This window comes from Protobothrops mucrosquamatus, unplaced genomic scaffold (genome assembly GCF_001527695.2).
Source record: "Protobothrops mucrosquamatus isolate PMUCROS unplaced genomic scaffold, P.Mucros_1.0 scaffold2257, whole genome shotgun sequence".
Taxonomy (NCBI): Eukaryota; Metazoa; Chordata; class Lepidosauria; order Squamata; family Viperidae; genus Protobothrops; species Protobothrops mucrosquamatus.
The window spans coordinates 83,083-99,790 of record NW_015388346.1 but is presented as its reverse complement, the minus strand read 5'-3'; the positions used below and the strand labels follow the sequence as shown (position 1 = coordinate 99,790).

At 37.9% G+C, this 16,708-nt stretch overlaps 1 protein-coding gene across 1 annotated transcript; it reads right to left on the bottom strand.

The window, feature by feature from the left end:
- Nucleotides 1-10,352: 10,352 nt before the first annotated feature.
- Nucleotides 10,353-15,534, bottom strand: LOC107295191 (beta-1,4-galactosyltransferase 7). The gene is made up of 5 exons (XM_015824495.1): nt 15,448-15,534; nt 13,638-13,863; nt 12,771-12,854; nt 12,534-12,638; nt 10,353-10,531 (listed from the first exon to the last, which is right to left on the bottom strand). The coding sequence occupies exons 1-5, from the start codon at nt 15,516-15,518 to the stop codon at nt 10,376-10,378; spliced, it is 642 nt and encodes a 213-aa protein (XP_015679981.1). The 5' UTR covers nt 15,519-15,534; the 3' UTR covers nt 10,353-10,375.
- Between the last annotated feature and the right edge of the window lie 1,174 nt (nt 15,535-16,708).

The following is a 16,708-nucleotide window of genomic DNA, read 5'->3' as shown; positions in this document are numbered from 1 at the left end:
TGCAGTTTGGGCACTCGGTCTCTAAAAGGTTCGCCATCACTGAGCTAGAGTAATGTGCCTAATTGTGGCAGGGAGTTGAATACAAGTATAGACGGGATAGAAATGGGATAGGCTGATGAAAAATCATATACTGAACTTAAATGGATAAAATATTCAATGAATTGTATCTGATAGAATCAGCAAAATCAAAACAGGAACTTTGCAAGCACCAGTCCTTATTAAATGTTTGATATCTAAGTACTCCTGTCTCATTCATAATCTTGGAAAATGGGGCAAAATCATTCTTAGCCCTCGGCAGATTATCTACTTATAATAGGATAACATACATAGTAGATCACTAATTAACATCAACATTCTCTGGCAACATACCATTAAAAAAAAATACCCTTACACCCAGATGAAGAAGATGAATTTCTATACAGGAGTGCTGTATACCACCTCTGAAAATTTAGGGACAGTGACCTTCACACAAAATGTTTACCATCTTGTCTCTCTTAAAATGGGAGAAGAGGGAAATTATTATACACAAAATTGAAAAGTAATCATATCAGCTATATTTAAATTGAATTGATGTACGTAATTTATGTTTAGTCTTTGTCCTGATCAGATCCATTACCTTTTGGCCCATGGTCCTTGGTAAGGAGTTCAGTAACTTAAGTAGTGTCCTAGGCTGAAAAAAGACTACCCCCCCTTTTTTTTTTTAACAGGATGGTTTTAAAATATCAATAAATCGCTTGAAATGGCAATAGCACTGAAGAGTACTACAAGTCCTGCACTAAAGGTAATTGCATTTGTTCTGCAGGTGGTTTGTGCTGCAATCTCGACCAGGAAAGAAAGAGAAGATCAGAGGACAGCTGCAGCTTGACATCCAGTTCTTACAGATCTCATCACCAACCAGTGAGCCAGCAGTGAACTCTCCTGGAACTTGGACCTTCTTCACCAGATTTTGTGGAAGCAAAAAAGGCAGGAAGTACAAAGTCTACAAAGAAACTCTGTCTCAGTCATCTAGCTTGGTATGTCCAACAGGATGAAATTTCTTTTCTTTTATTCAAGTGTAAACCGAGAAATGCAGCCTGTTTATGCTAAAAAAAATACTGAAGTTCGTTTTACTTGTCTGCTTATTTAGTTATTTAAATCAATTTGCACAGCCCCCAACTGACAAATTGCCAACTCTGGACAGTAACATACAATGAAAAATCAAAACAGCACCATCAAGATTAAAAAAAGAGAGAGACCCCAGTAAAGGATAACTCACAATCATTCAGCTCAGCACCAGGAGAAAATCCAGGTTTTCATGTCCAAAAGGATTAGAGCCATCTGAATCTCAGAAGGATCCAGAGGATGGGCACTGCAGCAGAAAAGGAATGTTTCCTGGGTCACCCCAAATGACACCATTTTATAGAGGGTATCTGGGACATACCTACTCAAGGTGTCATGGGATAGACAGACCCAATTGGAGATGGATAGTCCCATGAATCACCCAGCCTTATTTCTTGTAGGGCATTAGAGTGGTAACCAACATCTTGAATTGCACCTGAAACCCTACTAGGAATCAGTGCAGCTAGCAAAGCAGTGGTATTACATGGAAATATCATGCTGCATTTGACATCAGTTTCCAGATGATCTTGAAGGGCAGTCCTATGTAAAGTGCATTGCAGTAGTCTAATCTGCTGCCATGGCATTAATTTTCTTCTGAATCCGTATAAAATCTGAGAACACATAGGCATTTTAACAGATGACAATTAATTTAATCTCCACCAACACTAACAGGGCAAGCTACTAGAATATAAAATGAGAGCGAAACCCACTCCTTACTTGCAATGATGATGTTACCTAGTTTGGTAACGAAACATCTGTAAGAAAACAACTAAGCTCAGCGAGTACCAGGGATCCCTCACTAAAGTAAATTTGTTTTTCCCATATTTATAATTGCAGTGCAAAGTCTTCATTAGTCAGGGTTTTACATACATAATTAGAAATAGTTATCTTCCATTTCCATCATTTATAAAAAGATTGGAGGTGGTGTTAGAATTACAGCTAAAAACATATGCTATGGTGCATATGAGCTGTGGTGGCCAGTGGTTAGAATTCAGTATTGCAGGCAAACTCTGTCCATAGCTAGGAGTTTGATCCTGGCCAGCTCCAGGTTGACTCAGACTTCCATCCTTTCGAGGTTAGTAAAATAGGGACCCAAATTGTTGGGGGCAATACGCTGACATTGTAAACCACTTAGAGAGGGCACTATGTAAAGCACTATGAAGTGGTATATAAGTCTAAAGTGCTAAGTGCTAAAGTGCTGTACAACATGTACAGAGAAAGACCTCTTACTGGCAAGAGAATGCTCTTGACATGACCTGATGCGGGGCAAATATCATTTAGTTCGAATCCTACTTATTTTACATACTTTTTACATGTGCTATATTTCTGTGACCTATTTTATGCCTATTTTACTTGCTCAGTGTGGAATGTTAGATGTCTATAATTAGAAGATGCTCCTAACGTGAATAAAGCAAGCAAGCAAGCTAAAGACAACAGTGATCTAAATAAATCTAATCTTGGTTTAAAATACTATGCTATAATTTTACTGCCCAAGTTCAGTAGAACACAACTCAAGGACTGGATAGTCTTTGGTTCTCCAGCTGTTATTGGAATTTAATTCCTATCAGCCTCAACCATTGTAGCTAATAGTCATGTGTAATGGGAGCTGTACTTCAACAGCAGCTGAAGAGCTGTACGTTTTCCAGTCTCGGGATAAAGGCTTTTTGAACTGTGTGAATCAGCCAATAAAATATAACCTACAAGAAAGACTTAATTCTCCTTCTCCCTCCGTTCCTATTGTTAAGCAATTGTATAACTCTATTGAAATGCTAATTGGTTTAATTCTTTTTTTAAAAACCCAATTGCAGTGTCCACATAGCATGCTATATGCAATAAATACATTCTGTTATGACTTAATGGGGTGGCTTGGTTCATACAATCTACAGATAATTGCCGGGTTCCCACAATACCCTGAATCACAAGCCAGCTTTTAGCCTATTCTTAGCATAAATCTCATTGTGTACATTACAGCCAATTGGGCATTGGGTAACGATCCTCAAAGATTGGCTACAATGGTTGAGGCTGATAGGAATTAAATTCCAATAACAGCTGGAGAATCAAAGATTATCCAGTCCTTGAACTGGGTTAGACTGAACTTGGGCAATAAAATTATAGCATAGTACAGTGGTGGCGAACCTATGGCACGGGTGCCAGAGGCGGCACTCAGAGCCCTCTCTGTAGGCACGCGCGCTGTCGCCCCAGTCCTAGGCCTTCAGCTGGGTTTTATAAAACTTTTTCGCTTTAGGCCTCTGCCGCCGTGTGCAAAGAAAAAAAAAAAGGTTCAATCGCGGGGAAAAAAAAAGATCTTGCAAAGTTGGAATTGATTGAACTTTTTAGTCCCACCCAGTCTGCTGTTACCGCAGCCATGCCCAGCCAATGGGCCACGCCCACCTGGCACTCGACAATGCATAAGTGGGTTTTGGGTTGCAGTTTGGGCACTCAGTCTCTAAAAGGTTCGCCATCACTGGCATAGTATTTTAAACCAAGATTAGTAGATTATTAGCATACCAAAGATTATGCTCAAGGAGCATAAACTCAAATAGAGTTACCTATATTGCTCATACCAAGACAAAATATATCCGAGGTACCGTCTGCTTCTTTTCTCCAGGCTAATAATGAAGATTCGTCTTCTTCAAGCATCAGCACCGAGCTGGAGGCTGCAGCAGAGAAATCTGGAGCCAGTCTTGGCAGTTCTTTGCACATGGCAACAGGTGAATAATTAAGGCACATACCACCTATACAGAGCAACAGAAAGGGGTTAAAAACCCTTTCTTCAATTAATCAGTTAATTTTCTCTCTTGCTTTTGGCTAAACCACTGCCTTTTATAGGTAGTCCTTGACTTACAACAATTCATTTAGTGACCGTTTGAAGTTACAACAAGTAACTTTATGACCATTTTTCATACGACCATTACAGCATCCCCACGGTCATGCAATCAAAATTTGGACGCTTGGCAACTGGCTCGTTTTTATGATGGCCGCAGTGTCCCGGGGTCATGGAATCACCTTTTGTGACCTTTTGACGAGAGATAATCAATGGGGAATCCAGATTCACTTCACCACAGTATTACTAACTTAACAACCGAAGAGAGTCACTTAACAATTGTGGCAGGAAAGGTGGTAAAATGAGGCAAAACTCACTTAACAACTGTCTCGCTTAGCAACAGAAATTTTGAGCTCAATTGTGGTCGTAAGTTGAAGACTATCTGTATAACGTGAAGGCATAAGGCTAATGAAGGCTCCAATAGTTCCCATCCATGGCAAGTACTAATTCCTTCCTGATTCCTTCAGAGATGCCATTATTCCTCAAAACTGTTAAATAGATTAAAAACACACCCTAGAATAGATGCAGTGGCGGGATTCAAATATGTGAACAACCGGGTTCTCTGTGTGGATGCCGCTTCCGGAAGTCTGTTCTGGGCCTGGGCAACAAAAAATTAGCTACCGGTTCTGCCGAAGTGGTGCGAACCGGCTGAATTCCACCACTGCCTAGATGGCATCAGTTGTAAAATCCTACTCATTTCATATTCAGCTAGCAGCAACTACAGTTTATTAACAGTATATTTCATTACTTTGATAATAAAATGTAAAGAACCAGAGAGGTAAATGATAAGTACCGTATACAGCTTGCTCCAACAGATTCACATGGCTGAACATTACGACCTGGAAACTCATGATTAGAGAACTGTTCTCTATAGATTCAGAGTAATTAAAAAAGTACTCTTTTGTGTATGGGATAATTCAGATAAAAATAGATACAAAAAATTGGCCCACTTTTTATTACTAGCCAAGCATTCAGCAAACGTAAGGAAAAAAACCTCCCGTTTTTTATTAGAAAATGAATGACAAGTTGTTATTCCAAGGTGCGTTATAAAAAAAAGAACAAGTTTTTTAAAATAAATATAACTTCAGTAATGTCAGAGACAACCATATGGGAGACAAGAAAAGCTTATTAGGAATTCTTATGACGTTTGCAACAATTCTGAAGGAAAAAAACAATGGACATGCTTGGAAAAAAATAAAACTAGAACAAATTTAAGCTCACAGATATGAAGACAAGTATATAAAGTTAAATAACAATTAGATATTAGGAATGGAAGAATCCCAAAAGATAACATATGTCCAAAAAAAGCATTTCCAGAATGCAAATAATTGAGGAAAAACTTTAGCATATCAAATTAGAAAAGAGAAAAAACAGCAACAAGAAAGAGAGGGAGCAAATTGTTATATGCAAGACCAGAAACCACGGAAGAACTTGCAGGATTACTACAATACTAGCTGAGTGTTTGAGGTACTGCATTTATGAATTAAAGCCTACAGATCAGTCTATATTCCGAAGAGAAAAATGAAGGACAATATACTAAGAGATTTATAATACAGGTAGTCCTTGACTTACAATACTTCATTTAGTAACCTTTCAAAGTTACGATATCACTGAAAAGTATTTTATGATAGTTTTTTACACTTACAACCATTGCAACATCCCCATGATCATATATGATCAAAATTCAGACGCTTGGCAACTGACTCATGTTTATGACGGTTGCAGCGTCCCGGGGGTCATGTGATCACCTTTTGCGACCTTCTGACAAGCACAGTCAATGAAGAAGTCAGATTCACTTAACAACCGTGTTACTCATTTAACAGCTGTAATGATTCACTTAACAACTGTGGCAAGAAAGGTCCTAAGATGAAACAAAGTTCACTTAATAAATGTTTCGTTCAGCAACATAAATTTTGGGCTTAGTTGTGATCCTAATTGTGGAATACCTGTAAATGCATTAGAACAGCTCAACAATAAGAAAAAGAAGGTAGTAGTAATGTTTTTAGATGCAGAAAAAGCCCTTGACCACTAGGAGTAATCTTTCTTATTAACAGTTTTAAGCAAAATTAATCCAGGACAAGAATTTAAAATTTGGATGGAGAGCATATATCAGAGGCAAATAGCATAGAACATAGCGTGTGGTATCTTCTCTACATGTTTTTCGGTAAACAAAGGTACTAGAGAAAAATATCCATTTTCTTCCTTATCATTTGTAAATGTTTTAGTAGCTTTGGCAGACAAGATCCAGGAACAAATATTTGGAATCAAGTTTCAGGGAGAAGAATTACAACTTGAAATGTCATATAGATAATCTAATACTAACCATTATGCAATCAGACTGCTATAAGAACGCTGATGCAAATAATCAAAGTCTTTGGTGAATTCTCCAGGCACCAAAATAAAAGATACCAAATAAAAAATATTTTAATTCCAGAAGAAAACTTTTTTTAAAAAAATCTGGTAGCGGGATCTTTTTTTAAAAAAAAAACACAACAACAGTCAAATGTTTGGGACTTTGTTTAACAATATGCAATAAAGACCTATCTCTGAACAATTATGATAAATTATGGAAAAAGTTTAAAAAAAAAGAAAGGTGGAAAAATCTAAAGCATTCTGGGCTAAGACATATTGTGGCAAAAAAATGAACATACTAGACAAGATGAATTTATTTTAAATGGTACCAATTCCAATCTCAGACAAAACCTTACAGGATTGTCAAAGAATTGCATGAGATTTATATGGAGCAGGAACCCCCCCACCCCCGAGACTTAAGATTTTGCAACATTCAGAAAAAATAGGCAACCTCTCAGTTTCTAACATTAAAGTATATTTTTATCTAAGCAGTCTATCGTGCATGACAATGGATAAAATTGCCAAATAGCACAATATTAATCATAGGAGCTGTCTTTGCCAATGAACATAGATACCTATGGTATAAGGAAAGAAAAGAATAAAATAATTCGAAAAAATGTATTATAGACAAAATTTGGTAAAAATATGGAAGAATAAAAAGTGATGTCAAGAAAGAAGGGAATAGTTTGGGAAAGAAAGCAGAATTTGAAACACTTTATACAAAACCAGTATCATTTATTAGGATACCTATATAAATTATGATTGAATTAGGCCATGGAAATAGAAGAAATAAAAAATGGAATGATACAGTAAATGAAAAATTCAAAGAAATAATCACATAACAATGGGAAGATTTATGGGGAAAAAAGCAAATTTATTCCATATTATAATTTAAGGAAAAATTAGTAGAAATAAGTTTTACTGATAATAATGACCAAGGCAGGGAAATCATATAACAATAAATGCTGGAGATATCGTAACAAAGAAGGAAATATGTAGTGATTATGTTAAAAAAAAACCCATCAAAATTACTGGAAATAAATAAATCAAAATATTCAGAAAATCCCAAGAATAATGTTTGAACTGAAACCACAAATATTTTGGGGGGTACAATCTCAGAGCACCTAAATGAAAAATATCACAATTGGAGCTGCCAGAACAAATTTGGCACAAGACCAGAAAAGAGAACCTTTGCCATTAAAATCAGATTGGGAGGCCCTAATTGAAGAATGTGCACCTATAATAGAATTCTAACCAAATTTAAACAAGAATGTGTCCCATATATATGATATATTAACAGGAAAAATTTAGAATATGATTTCTAAAAATATATATTAGGAGACAAAATGTGTACTGGTAATAATCTTCACTGTAAATTATAAATAGGTTACAATCAGGTTTGGAGAAATACCGGTAGTGGGAAGGGAAAAGGAGAATGTGTTATTAGAATTTTTTTTAATAAGAATAATTTTTTATTTGTGCTTGTTTCTCTTTGTTTTATTCTATTGTCTGTATTTGCTATTTAATATGGATTTTTTTGCATTTTATTATACTATTTTAACAATAATTTCAAATTTCAAAAATTAAACCAAAGAAAGAATAATGTAAAACATATACATAAAGTTTTTTTCCTCAAAAAGAACAAATCTGGACCAATCAGGAATTCAGTATACATCAATAGCAAATTAAGTGATGGATTCTTCTCACTGCTGCTGTTTTGGCCCTTTGAATGCATGATACAGATTGACTGCACTCTATATTTTCCATCAAATCTGGAAAATCCTAATAATGAATAAAATGGCATGGGCAAAAAATAAGAATTTGAGACAAGAGATGTATACAAAAGCTTATAGGACAAGCAATGACAGGGACGTACTGAATCCCATTTCTTAGCATCTAATAGTTTCTTGTTATGGGCAAACACATTGTTCTTAAATTAAAGATTCCAGTTTCTGTAATGAGTAGAAAATGTAAAAAAGTGGCTCTGGGAGTCTTTTATCACTACATATCTGCAATGTAACATGGCAACACAGTGCTTGTGGATGCCAACAAATCTGCTAGACCCGTGGTGGCGAACCTATGGCACGGGTGCCAGAGGTGGCACGCAGAGCCCTCTTTGTGGGCACGCGCGCCGTTGCCCCAGTCCTAGGCCTTTAGCTGGATTTTATAAAACCTTTTCGTTTTAGGCCTCCGCCACCGTGTGCAAAAAAAAAAAAAGGTTCAATCAATCAATTTCAACTTCTCGCAGGAAAAAAAAGTTGGAATTGATTGATTGAACTTTTTAGTCCCACCCAGCCTGCTGTTACCATCGCAGCCACGCCCACCCAGTGGGCCACACCCACCCAGTGGGCCACACCCACTCGGCACCCAACGATACATAAGTGGGTTTTGGGTTGCAGTTTGGGCACTCGGTCTCTAAAAGGTTCGCCATCACTGTGCTAGACCATTAAAATTATTTGACTTCTGTTTATATATTTTTTTTAAAAAAATAAGCCAAATCTCATAACACTTGCACATACTTTCATGAGATCTCATGAGGTTTTAGACATTTTGTTAACATTTTATATACACACATATTCTCACTATTATGGAGAACCCCAAAGTGGTTCCTACTGCCTGAAATGATTCTTAACTCATGATATAGCATCTATGAAATATTCCTCAGTCATAAGCTATTTTTTTTCAAAGATGAACACTCTTGGGGAAGGGGTGGACTTAAGATATTGCAATTCTGTAATCCTTTTGGTTCTACCTTATCCTCTCTACAGCAACCTGTGTTGGAAAGAAATCTATATCCAAACCCCAACTGCAGAAGCTCGTTTCCTGTAACTACAAAGAACTTCCCTCTGAAGTTACAAACACAACACAGTCCGAGCATCCAAGTACCTTGGAACAGTTCAACAGCATCTTTAGTCAACAGCCCAAGAAAAAATCAAAACCCCTGAAAGAGGATAGAAGTCCAGAGGCAGCAGGCATCTCTATGGAACCCTGGCAAGCATCTCTTCCACCCCTTCATACTGTAGGGCACAGTGATATTCCCCCAAGGGCTCATACCCTCCATTTCTCTACAGTGAGTCTTCAACAGATCACTAATATTGCACCAGCCAGCTCTATTACCAGCCGTTTCCATAGATGCCGAATGCAGCTGCATAGGAGTTACCAGTTCTGTCGCAGGTGTCTTGGAGTGGGGTCTTGATCATATGTTAACTTTGTCTCTACATTTCTCAATGGAAAAAAAATACTACTGTATCCAGAAATATACAAATGAATCATATTCAGATAATATACATGTATGTTCTGGTGCCTAGTTCTTTCACGTTAAGGAGCGTTGGGGAAAAAAATTAAAACATCGTAAAAAAAAAGGTGGGTTTAAGTCGGAATTCCGTTACTAAAAAAAAATAGAAAATTTGATATTATTAGAAGTAGTATAAAAAAACCCTGTTCACGCACATTTCAGTTATAGTATTCTTTCAATCCATTTGTTTTAATAGCTGTATTTCAGTAAGTCAACAGCCTTTACAGTTCAAAAGATCTGAAAATGGGATTAGCCAAGATGATCAGCCATGAGTTCGTGGAGTCAGAAAGCAAGGTATGCACTTTCAAGAGGCATCAGAGGAAGAATGCGGTATAAGGATATTTTGGAGCAGATATTTATGCATATAATTATCACAAGAGAAGCAAACGTCTAACACTCCTTTGAGTTTTAGTCTGGGTAAAGAAACCTTCAAGTCCTGGCTAGCAGAGAAACAATAATTTAATCCCTATAGTGTCTCTGAGTTCACAGTTTCTTCAGCTTGTCGAGATGAAGATACCTAAGACAATATCCTTCTAGCTGATAGAAAGGCACTTGGCTTATTTAATGTTTCCATCACCACTGTATTTGTTGCCACCTCGCAGTATCCATGTAGAAGAGGTAATGCCCTGCATTTGCGTCATCAACTAGTGTAGATCCTCAGTTCTCTTTTTAACCATGTTATCCTGGCAGTTAAGACTGGTTGTCGGTTCCTACAGAAGGATTTGCCATCCAAGAGCTGAGCTGCAAATTCTGGCCATGAGCTGGTAGAGTAGCAAACAAGACAGCCAATCTGTACAGAAGGCACATCAACCAGATGCACACCAGGGAGTCTCAGTGGAGTCACATTCTAGCAAGATATTAAGAACTGTGCAGGGAGATCCTGCCACACTCAATGAAGTGCGTGATTCTACTCTGTATTTTAGGTTAGTCAGTCCTCCAGTCCGGTCTACCTTGAACTGCTCCTGTGAAAAGAAAAATGGCATGTGTTATACAAAAAAGCCAACAATACATGAAAAAAAATACCAATAAGGTATCATTCAATCATGTACATTTTGACCAACATTTGAAATATTCATAACAAGAACTTTGAAACTTGACAGTAAAAATACAAAATTACATGGCATTAGAAGCTCCAAGGCTACAAATCGTGCAACCCCTCTATAAATCAGCTTGTGTTATAAACATTGTACGCTTATTAAGTTTAACAATCTTGCATGCATTTCTTTTAAGAACCAGACAGGTGAAAATTGCATCCATTTAGGAAGGTCCGATTCTTAAATACTAGAATCCCATGTTAGAGTTCATTTTAGCAAAAGTCATCATTGCTGCTTTATGAACTATCTGTTCATTGTTTTTCAGTCAAATCACAAACTTGCAAATTTCCAGATTGTGTGGTTAAAAATAGTATGTATATTTCTTTACCAAAATAGAGATAGGAAAGGGGAATGAGGAGGTGTTCCTTACCTTCATGGGAAATCTGTTTGCACTAATTCTGAGTATTTTCTTTTTAATTATGACATACACTTTTGGACATTTTGTCTAGCGATTTAGTCTTAAAATACATAGCAGCACCTGCCTCTTACCCCAACATTTAACATTTAAGTATTCAATACATACAGACATAAATATGTGGAGGGATGGTCTTTATCCACACATATATAGATACATATTCTTTCTGTTAGAAAGAAGACCAACTTTAATATGTAAAAATGTAGGCGAAGCAGCAGCAATGGCTTGCAAAGGCTACTAAATATATAAAAACATTTAATGAACGTTCCTCATAAATATTTTTCTGTAACGACACCGTTTGAGAACATTTGTCTTAGTCCTTAGCTAAAAGCACTTTGAATTTTCCATTAACTATTCACTTAGAAAAAGAAATATTGCTAGATTTACATCATATGCATGGTTTGTTTTGACTATAAAGCATGAATTCAAATATTTTAAAGATGGAATTATCTTATTAAGAGAGAATATTGGAGAGAAACAGATTTCAGATGAAAGTTCATAATGGGAAGTGATGTTCATTGTAAATGACACTTACAATTCCATTATAAATAGAATTTGTGTATACATTCCATTTTATGTGTTAAGAGTGAAGAGCTATTATTTCCAGAGTATTGAAAGAAAGACATCAGAATCTTTATTTCATGACATCCTGACTCAATTATGTTTCTAGAATAGCCTCCTTCTCCTACCCCCCCAATACTATAGTACAGACATGTCAAACACAAGGCCCGGGGGCCGGATGCAGCCCGCGAAGTGGTTTCATGTGGCCCATGAAGCCATCCTGGAAACAGTGAGGGAATGGCCCCCTCTGCCTTGGCCCTGGCCCAGGCCAACTGGGAGCCAATGTACAATTTTGTGGTGGCCATCTATGCTGAAACGCATTCAGTCTTAGCTCCATAAGCCCCCCCCCCGCATGGCCTGAGAGGAACAGTGAGGCTCCTCCAGTGGACCATGCCTTGGCACTTGCCCTGGTCCCACCCCCTTCTGCCAGAGACCCTCAGATCTGTCCCACTCCTGCCCAGGCCCCCACGACGTGAACGATGTAGAGTTGGCCACACCCACCCAGCAGGCCACACCCACCCAATCCACGCCGACCCAGTAGGCCGCACCCACCATGGCCACAACCACCCAGCCCTGAGGGCAACCACAGTGCTGATGCGGCCCTCAATGAAATTGAGTTTGACACCCCTGCTATAGTAATAGGCAGGAAACCTATAGTATTGGCTGGTGACTGGGCAATGTGTGGCCCTCTGCAACTTTTCACCTTACTACTAGTCATGTTTGCCACAGCAATTGGAAGTTAAATGTTGAATCACATTTGAAGATGCAAATTTGCCTACTCTTTGTAGATGACAGGTAACTGATCAAGAGGAAGCAAGAATTTCTTAGCTTACATCTAAAGACAACGCTTTTCAAGATTCGCTTTTCATCCTCCTCCCCAATGAGAAACTCCACCTGTTTCTGGGAAGCAATACGCTTCTGATCCCTTTTGCGCCAAGCTGGATCATGCAGATGCTGGAATGTCTTATATCCACTTGTAATACCTGAGGGTCGGAAGAGCTGAAATGAAGAATAGTGGAGCCAACGTGATTCTTTGGGAATTGGGGTAAGAAGTTTACAGCAGTCCCAGATCACACTGAGCACTTGAACCCCAAAGTCCCAATTCCCACTACAAATAAGATTCATCCTCACTTGAAGTCCAGCTGCTCTGAAGCGGCGATAAAATTCATCATCTTCCCTGCCCCAGCCCCAGAAACGGTTGGACATTCCATTGCACTGAAATAATAATAAGGTTGTTAATCCCACAGTTTGTTTTCCTCTTAATAAGATTTGAGATTTGAAAGATTAGAAAACGCAGAACTATTCTCTCAATCTTACATTTCTAGGATTATGGGCCTTTTTTTCTAGATATGCCTAACAAGTTAATAATAATAATAATAATAATAATAATAATAATAATAATAATAATAATAATAATAATAATAATAATAATAATAATAATAATAATAATAATAATAAAGCTGGAAGGGACCTTGGAGGTCATCTAGTCCAACCCCCTGCTCAGGCAGGAAACCCTATACCATTTCAGACAAATGGCTGTCCAGTCTCTTCTTAAAAACTTCCAGTGTTGGAGCATTCACCGCTTCTGGAGGCAGGTTGTTCCACTGGTTAATTGTTCTCACTGTCAGGAAATTTCTCCTTAGTTCTGGGTTGCTTCTCTCCTTGGTTAGTTTCCATCCATTGCTTCTTGTCCTGCCTTCAAGTGATTTGGAGAATAGCTTGACTCCCTCTTCTTTGTGGCAGCCCCTGAGATATTGGAACACTGCTATCATGTCCCCCCTCGTCCTTCTCTTCGTTAAACTAGACATACCCAATTCCAGCAATTGTTCCTTATATGCTTTAGCCTCCAGTCCCCTAATCATCTTTGTTGCCTTTCTCTGTTGCCAGAAAAAAAAATTGAAGCCTGTATTTATTTAGCAAGAGCACAGCCAGCAGGGTCTTCTGCCTTTTGCAAAAAGTAAAGGAGTTGCTTCCGTTAAGAAAGAAGTCGTGACTTACCATTCGATAGTGTTGCTTGGTGAGTAGCAAGATGCCCCCTACATAGGTGCTATAATGATAGAGTGGGTGCAGCTCAGGTGAAGCCACGTGGAAAGGACCAGCTGCTGGGAAGCTGTAATCCAATTCCTCATTGAGAGGTAACAAATCCACATCATGCATGGCAATGTAGTCTGTGTCATTGCTACTTTCCAGGAAACCCACATTGATCAGAGATGCTCGGTTAAACCTGTCCAAGAGATCAATGTGAGAAAAGTGCATCTAAGTCACAAAATTCTACCCAGGCAGGTTGAATTACTTCTTTGCTGGAATTGTTCAAATCTATATAGTATAGCATATAGCATCCGGGCATTGTTCATGCTTTATTTATTATCATCAGCAATTCTTTAACCCACAATGTACTAACAGATGTACAGAATATTTTACATAGGAAAAAAATCAACTGAAATGAAAAAGACAGATGTGGTACTTGGAATACAATTGTTCCATATGTGGTCAGCTGCTATAATGGCTCCCTTTTGAACAGAGTTTAAAAGTATGTAATTTTATATTTTTAGGCATCTACTTTGAAATCAGTTTTTCTTTATCATACTGTTCATATTTTCTTCTGATTGGTTCTGATAATTTTCTGTCAGTCAAAATGGTTTAGAAATATTTTCAAGAAAATATCTATTAAAAAAAGGAAAATGACATGCGTATCTTGGAAGAAGCAAAAAAAATGGCTGAGAATATTTTTTGTTTTCTGACATATAACTAAGCACATTGATGTGTAGTTAATTCCTTATACTGTTATAGTTTCAGAAAAAATGTAAGACTTTTAACATGAGTACCAGAACCAATTTCAGACATAAACTAGACTCCGATCTGAAAGCTTCCACTGGAGTAATAAAAAATGATGGTTGCAAAAAAAGCCCCCCAATACCAACCCACTTCTATGGCAAACTGTCTCAAGTGACTCATTCTTAAGAACATATAACTGAAGAAATATATCTATGGATTCTCAGTCCAGATCATGGTTGTCCCAAAGGTGCTTTTTTCACGAGGCAACTGGACTTTGTTTTTCTTTGATGACATTTTGCTTCTCATCTAAGAAGCCTCTTCATCTCTGACTGGATGGTGGGAATGGCAGGATTTATATTCCTTGCAGACAGCTGGTCATTTGCGTTCTTTTTTTTTTTTTTTTGCATTCTTGAATGCAAATGACTAGCTGTCAGCAAGGAGTATAAATCCTGCCATTCCCCACCATCCAGTCAAAGCTGAAGAAGCTTCTTGGATGAGAAGCGAAATGTTTTCAAAGAAAAACAAGAAAGTCCATTTGCCTCATGAAAAAAGCACCTTTGGTAAAACTGAAGAAATAGTTTGAAATAAAAGGTCAGCTGCTATTTTATACTGGGAATACTGAATGCTATTTTGGGACTGGGAATATTTGACAACATCCAATAATTATTAGGAGACAGAAAGATTATGAATTCAGGGTTGATCCTCAACTTACCCAGTTCTCTTGGTTAAGAATCACAAATGTTTTCTTTCCAGTAAAACAAATGATCAATTTTTAATTTTTACATTTCAGTGTCAGGCCCAAACCATTTTGAAAAGGGAATGTATGAAATCCAGAGTACAAGTAAGTTGCAGAGACAGTTGCTCTCTGGATGTGTTTGGCAATAACTCCTGTAATTCCCAGTAAGCATGGCCTGGCCTGTGGATTATGGGAGTTGTTGTTCAACACATCCAAAAGGCATCAGTTTGGAAGGCTAGAAAAGAGGGGGGGGGGAGCATGAGGATAGGATTCTGAATCACCCATATTGTAAAATACCTGTAATGATCCACCTGGTTGAGAATGAAGATATGATGACGAATTTTCTTCCTGCTGAGGAAGCGATGCATATGGGGTACAAAAGTCAGCAGCTCCTCAAAACGTTCTCGAAAGGGAACCAACACTGCCAAGCGATGTGGTCCCCATGATGGATCATCAGGAATTCGAGGTAGAGGCTCAAGTACACATGGTTTTTGAGGCACCGTTGCCTCAGCTGTTTGACTTCTAGACTCATCCCCTGAGCAACTGAACTGCAGCCACAACAGGGAGAGAAAACCCAGCAACAGCACAATAAAGAAGAGCTGAAAGAGAGAGCATTTCCAGGGTAGAATGCCCAGGAGCCGGAAAAACCTGAAGCAAAATCAGAAAAAGCAATACAACACTGTGATGGGCTACTCTAGCAAAAAAAGAATGGGAGACAAAACAAGCTTCCACAAGTTTTTCCAGAGTAAGCATGGTCTGAAAGAGTAGAAATCATAGTTATGAATGGAATCCAAAATCCAAAATACAGAAGTAGTATTTGGGAAAAATATGGGGAGATAAGCATTAAGCATTTATAGATCCATGTTTTGCTTTAATAATGGTTTAGTGAACAAACTATATAAAATTGAAGCCAAAAGCCATAGTTTATAAGTTACTATGGCTAGGTTCACAGATTTTGCATTAAGTCAAAACCAAATAATGACTAAGTTCACACAATATGCTAATTTGTTTATTTGTCAAATTTATATCGCTACCCATCTTACACAAAGTGACTCTGGGTGACATACAATAAAACTGTTATTAGAATCTACTATAAGACCAATTATTTATTTATTTATTTATTTGCCAACTTCCTGCAAGGCCACTTTTGCAGTAAAACATAAACATATATTACCGTAAAACCATAAGCAGGGGAATATCACACACAATACAGTCAACAGGTGGGCTCCCTATCATCAGGGATTCACAGGTTGTTGAAAAAAAATGTATTAAGGGCTTTCTGGAAGGCAATAACGGTTGGGGTAATCATTAGGAGGGATGATGTTCCAGATGGTGGATGCCACGGCAGAAAAGATTTGCCTCCTAGGTCCTGTCAGATGGAACTCATTCACAGACAGGACCTACAACATGCCTCTCCTACCGGAACCTGATGGGATCAGTAGATATAATCAGGAAGAGGCAGTCCCTCAGATAACCTGGTCCCATGCCACATAGAGAGTTTTAAAAGTCAAAACCAGTACTTTGAATTGACCAAGAAGCTAACTGGCAAACAATACAG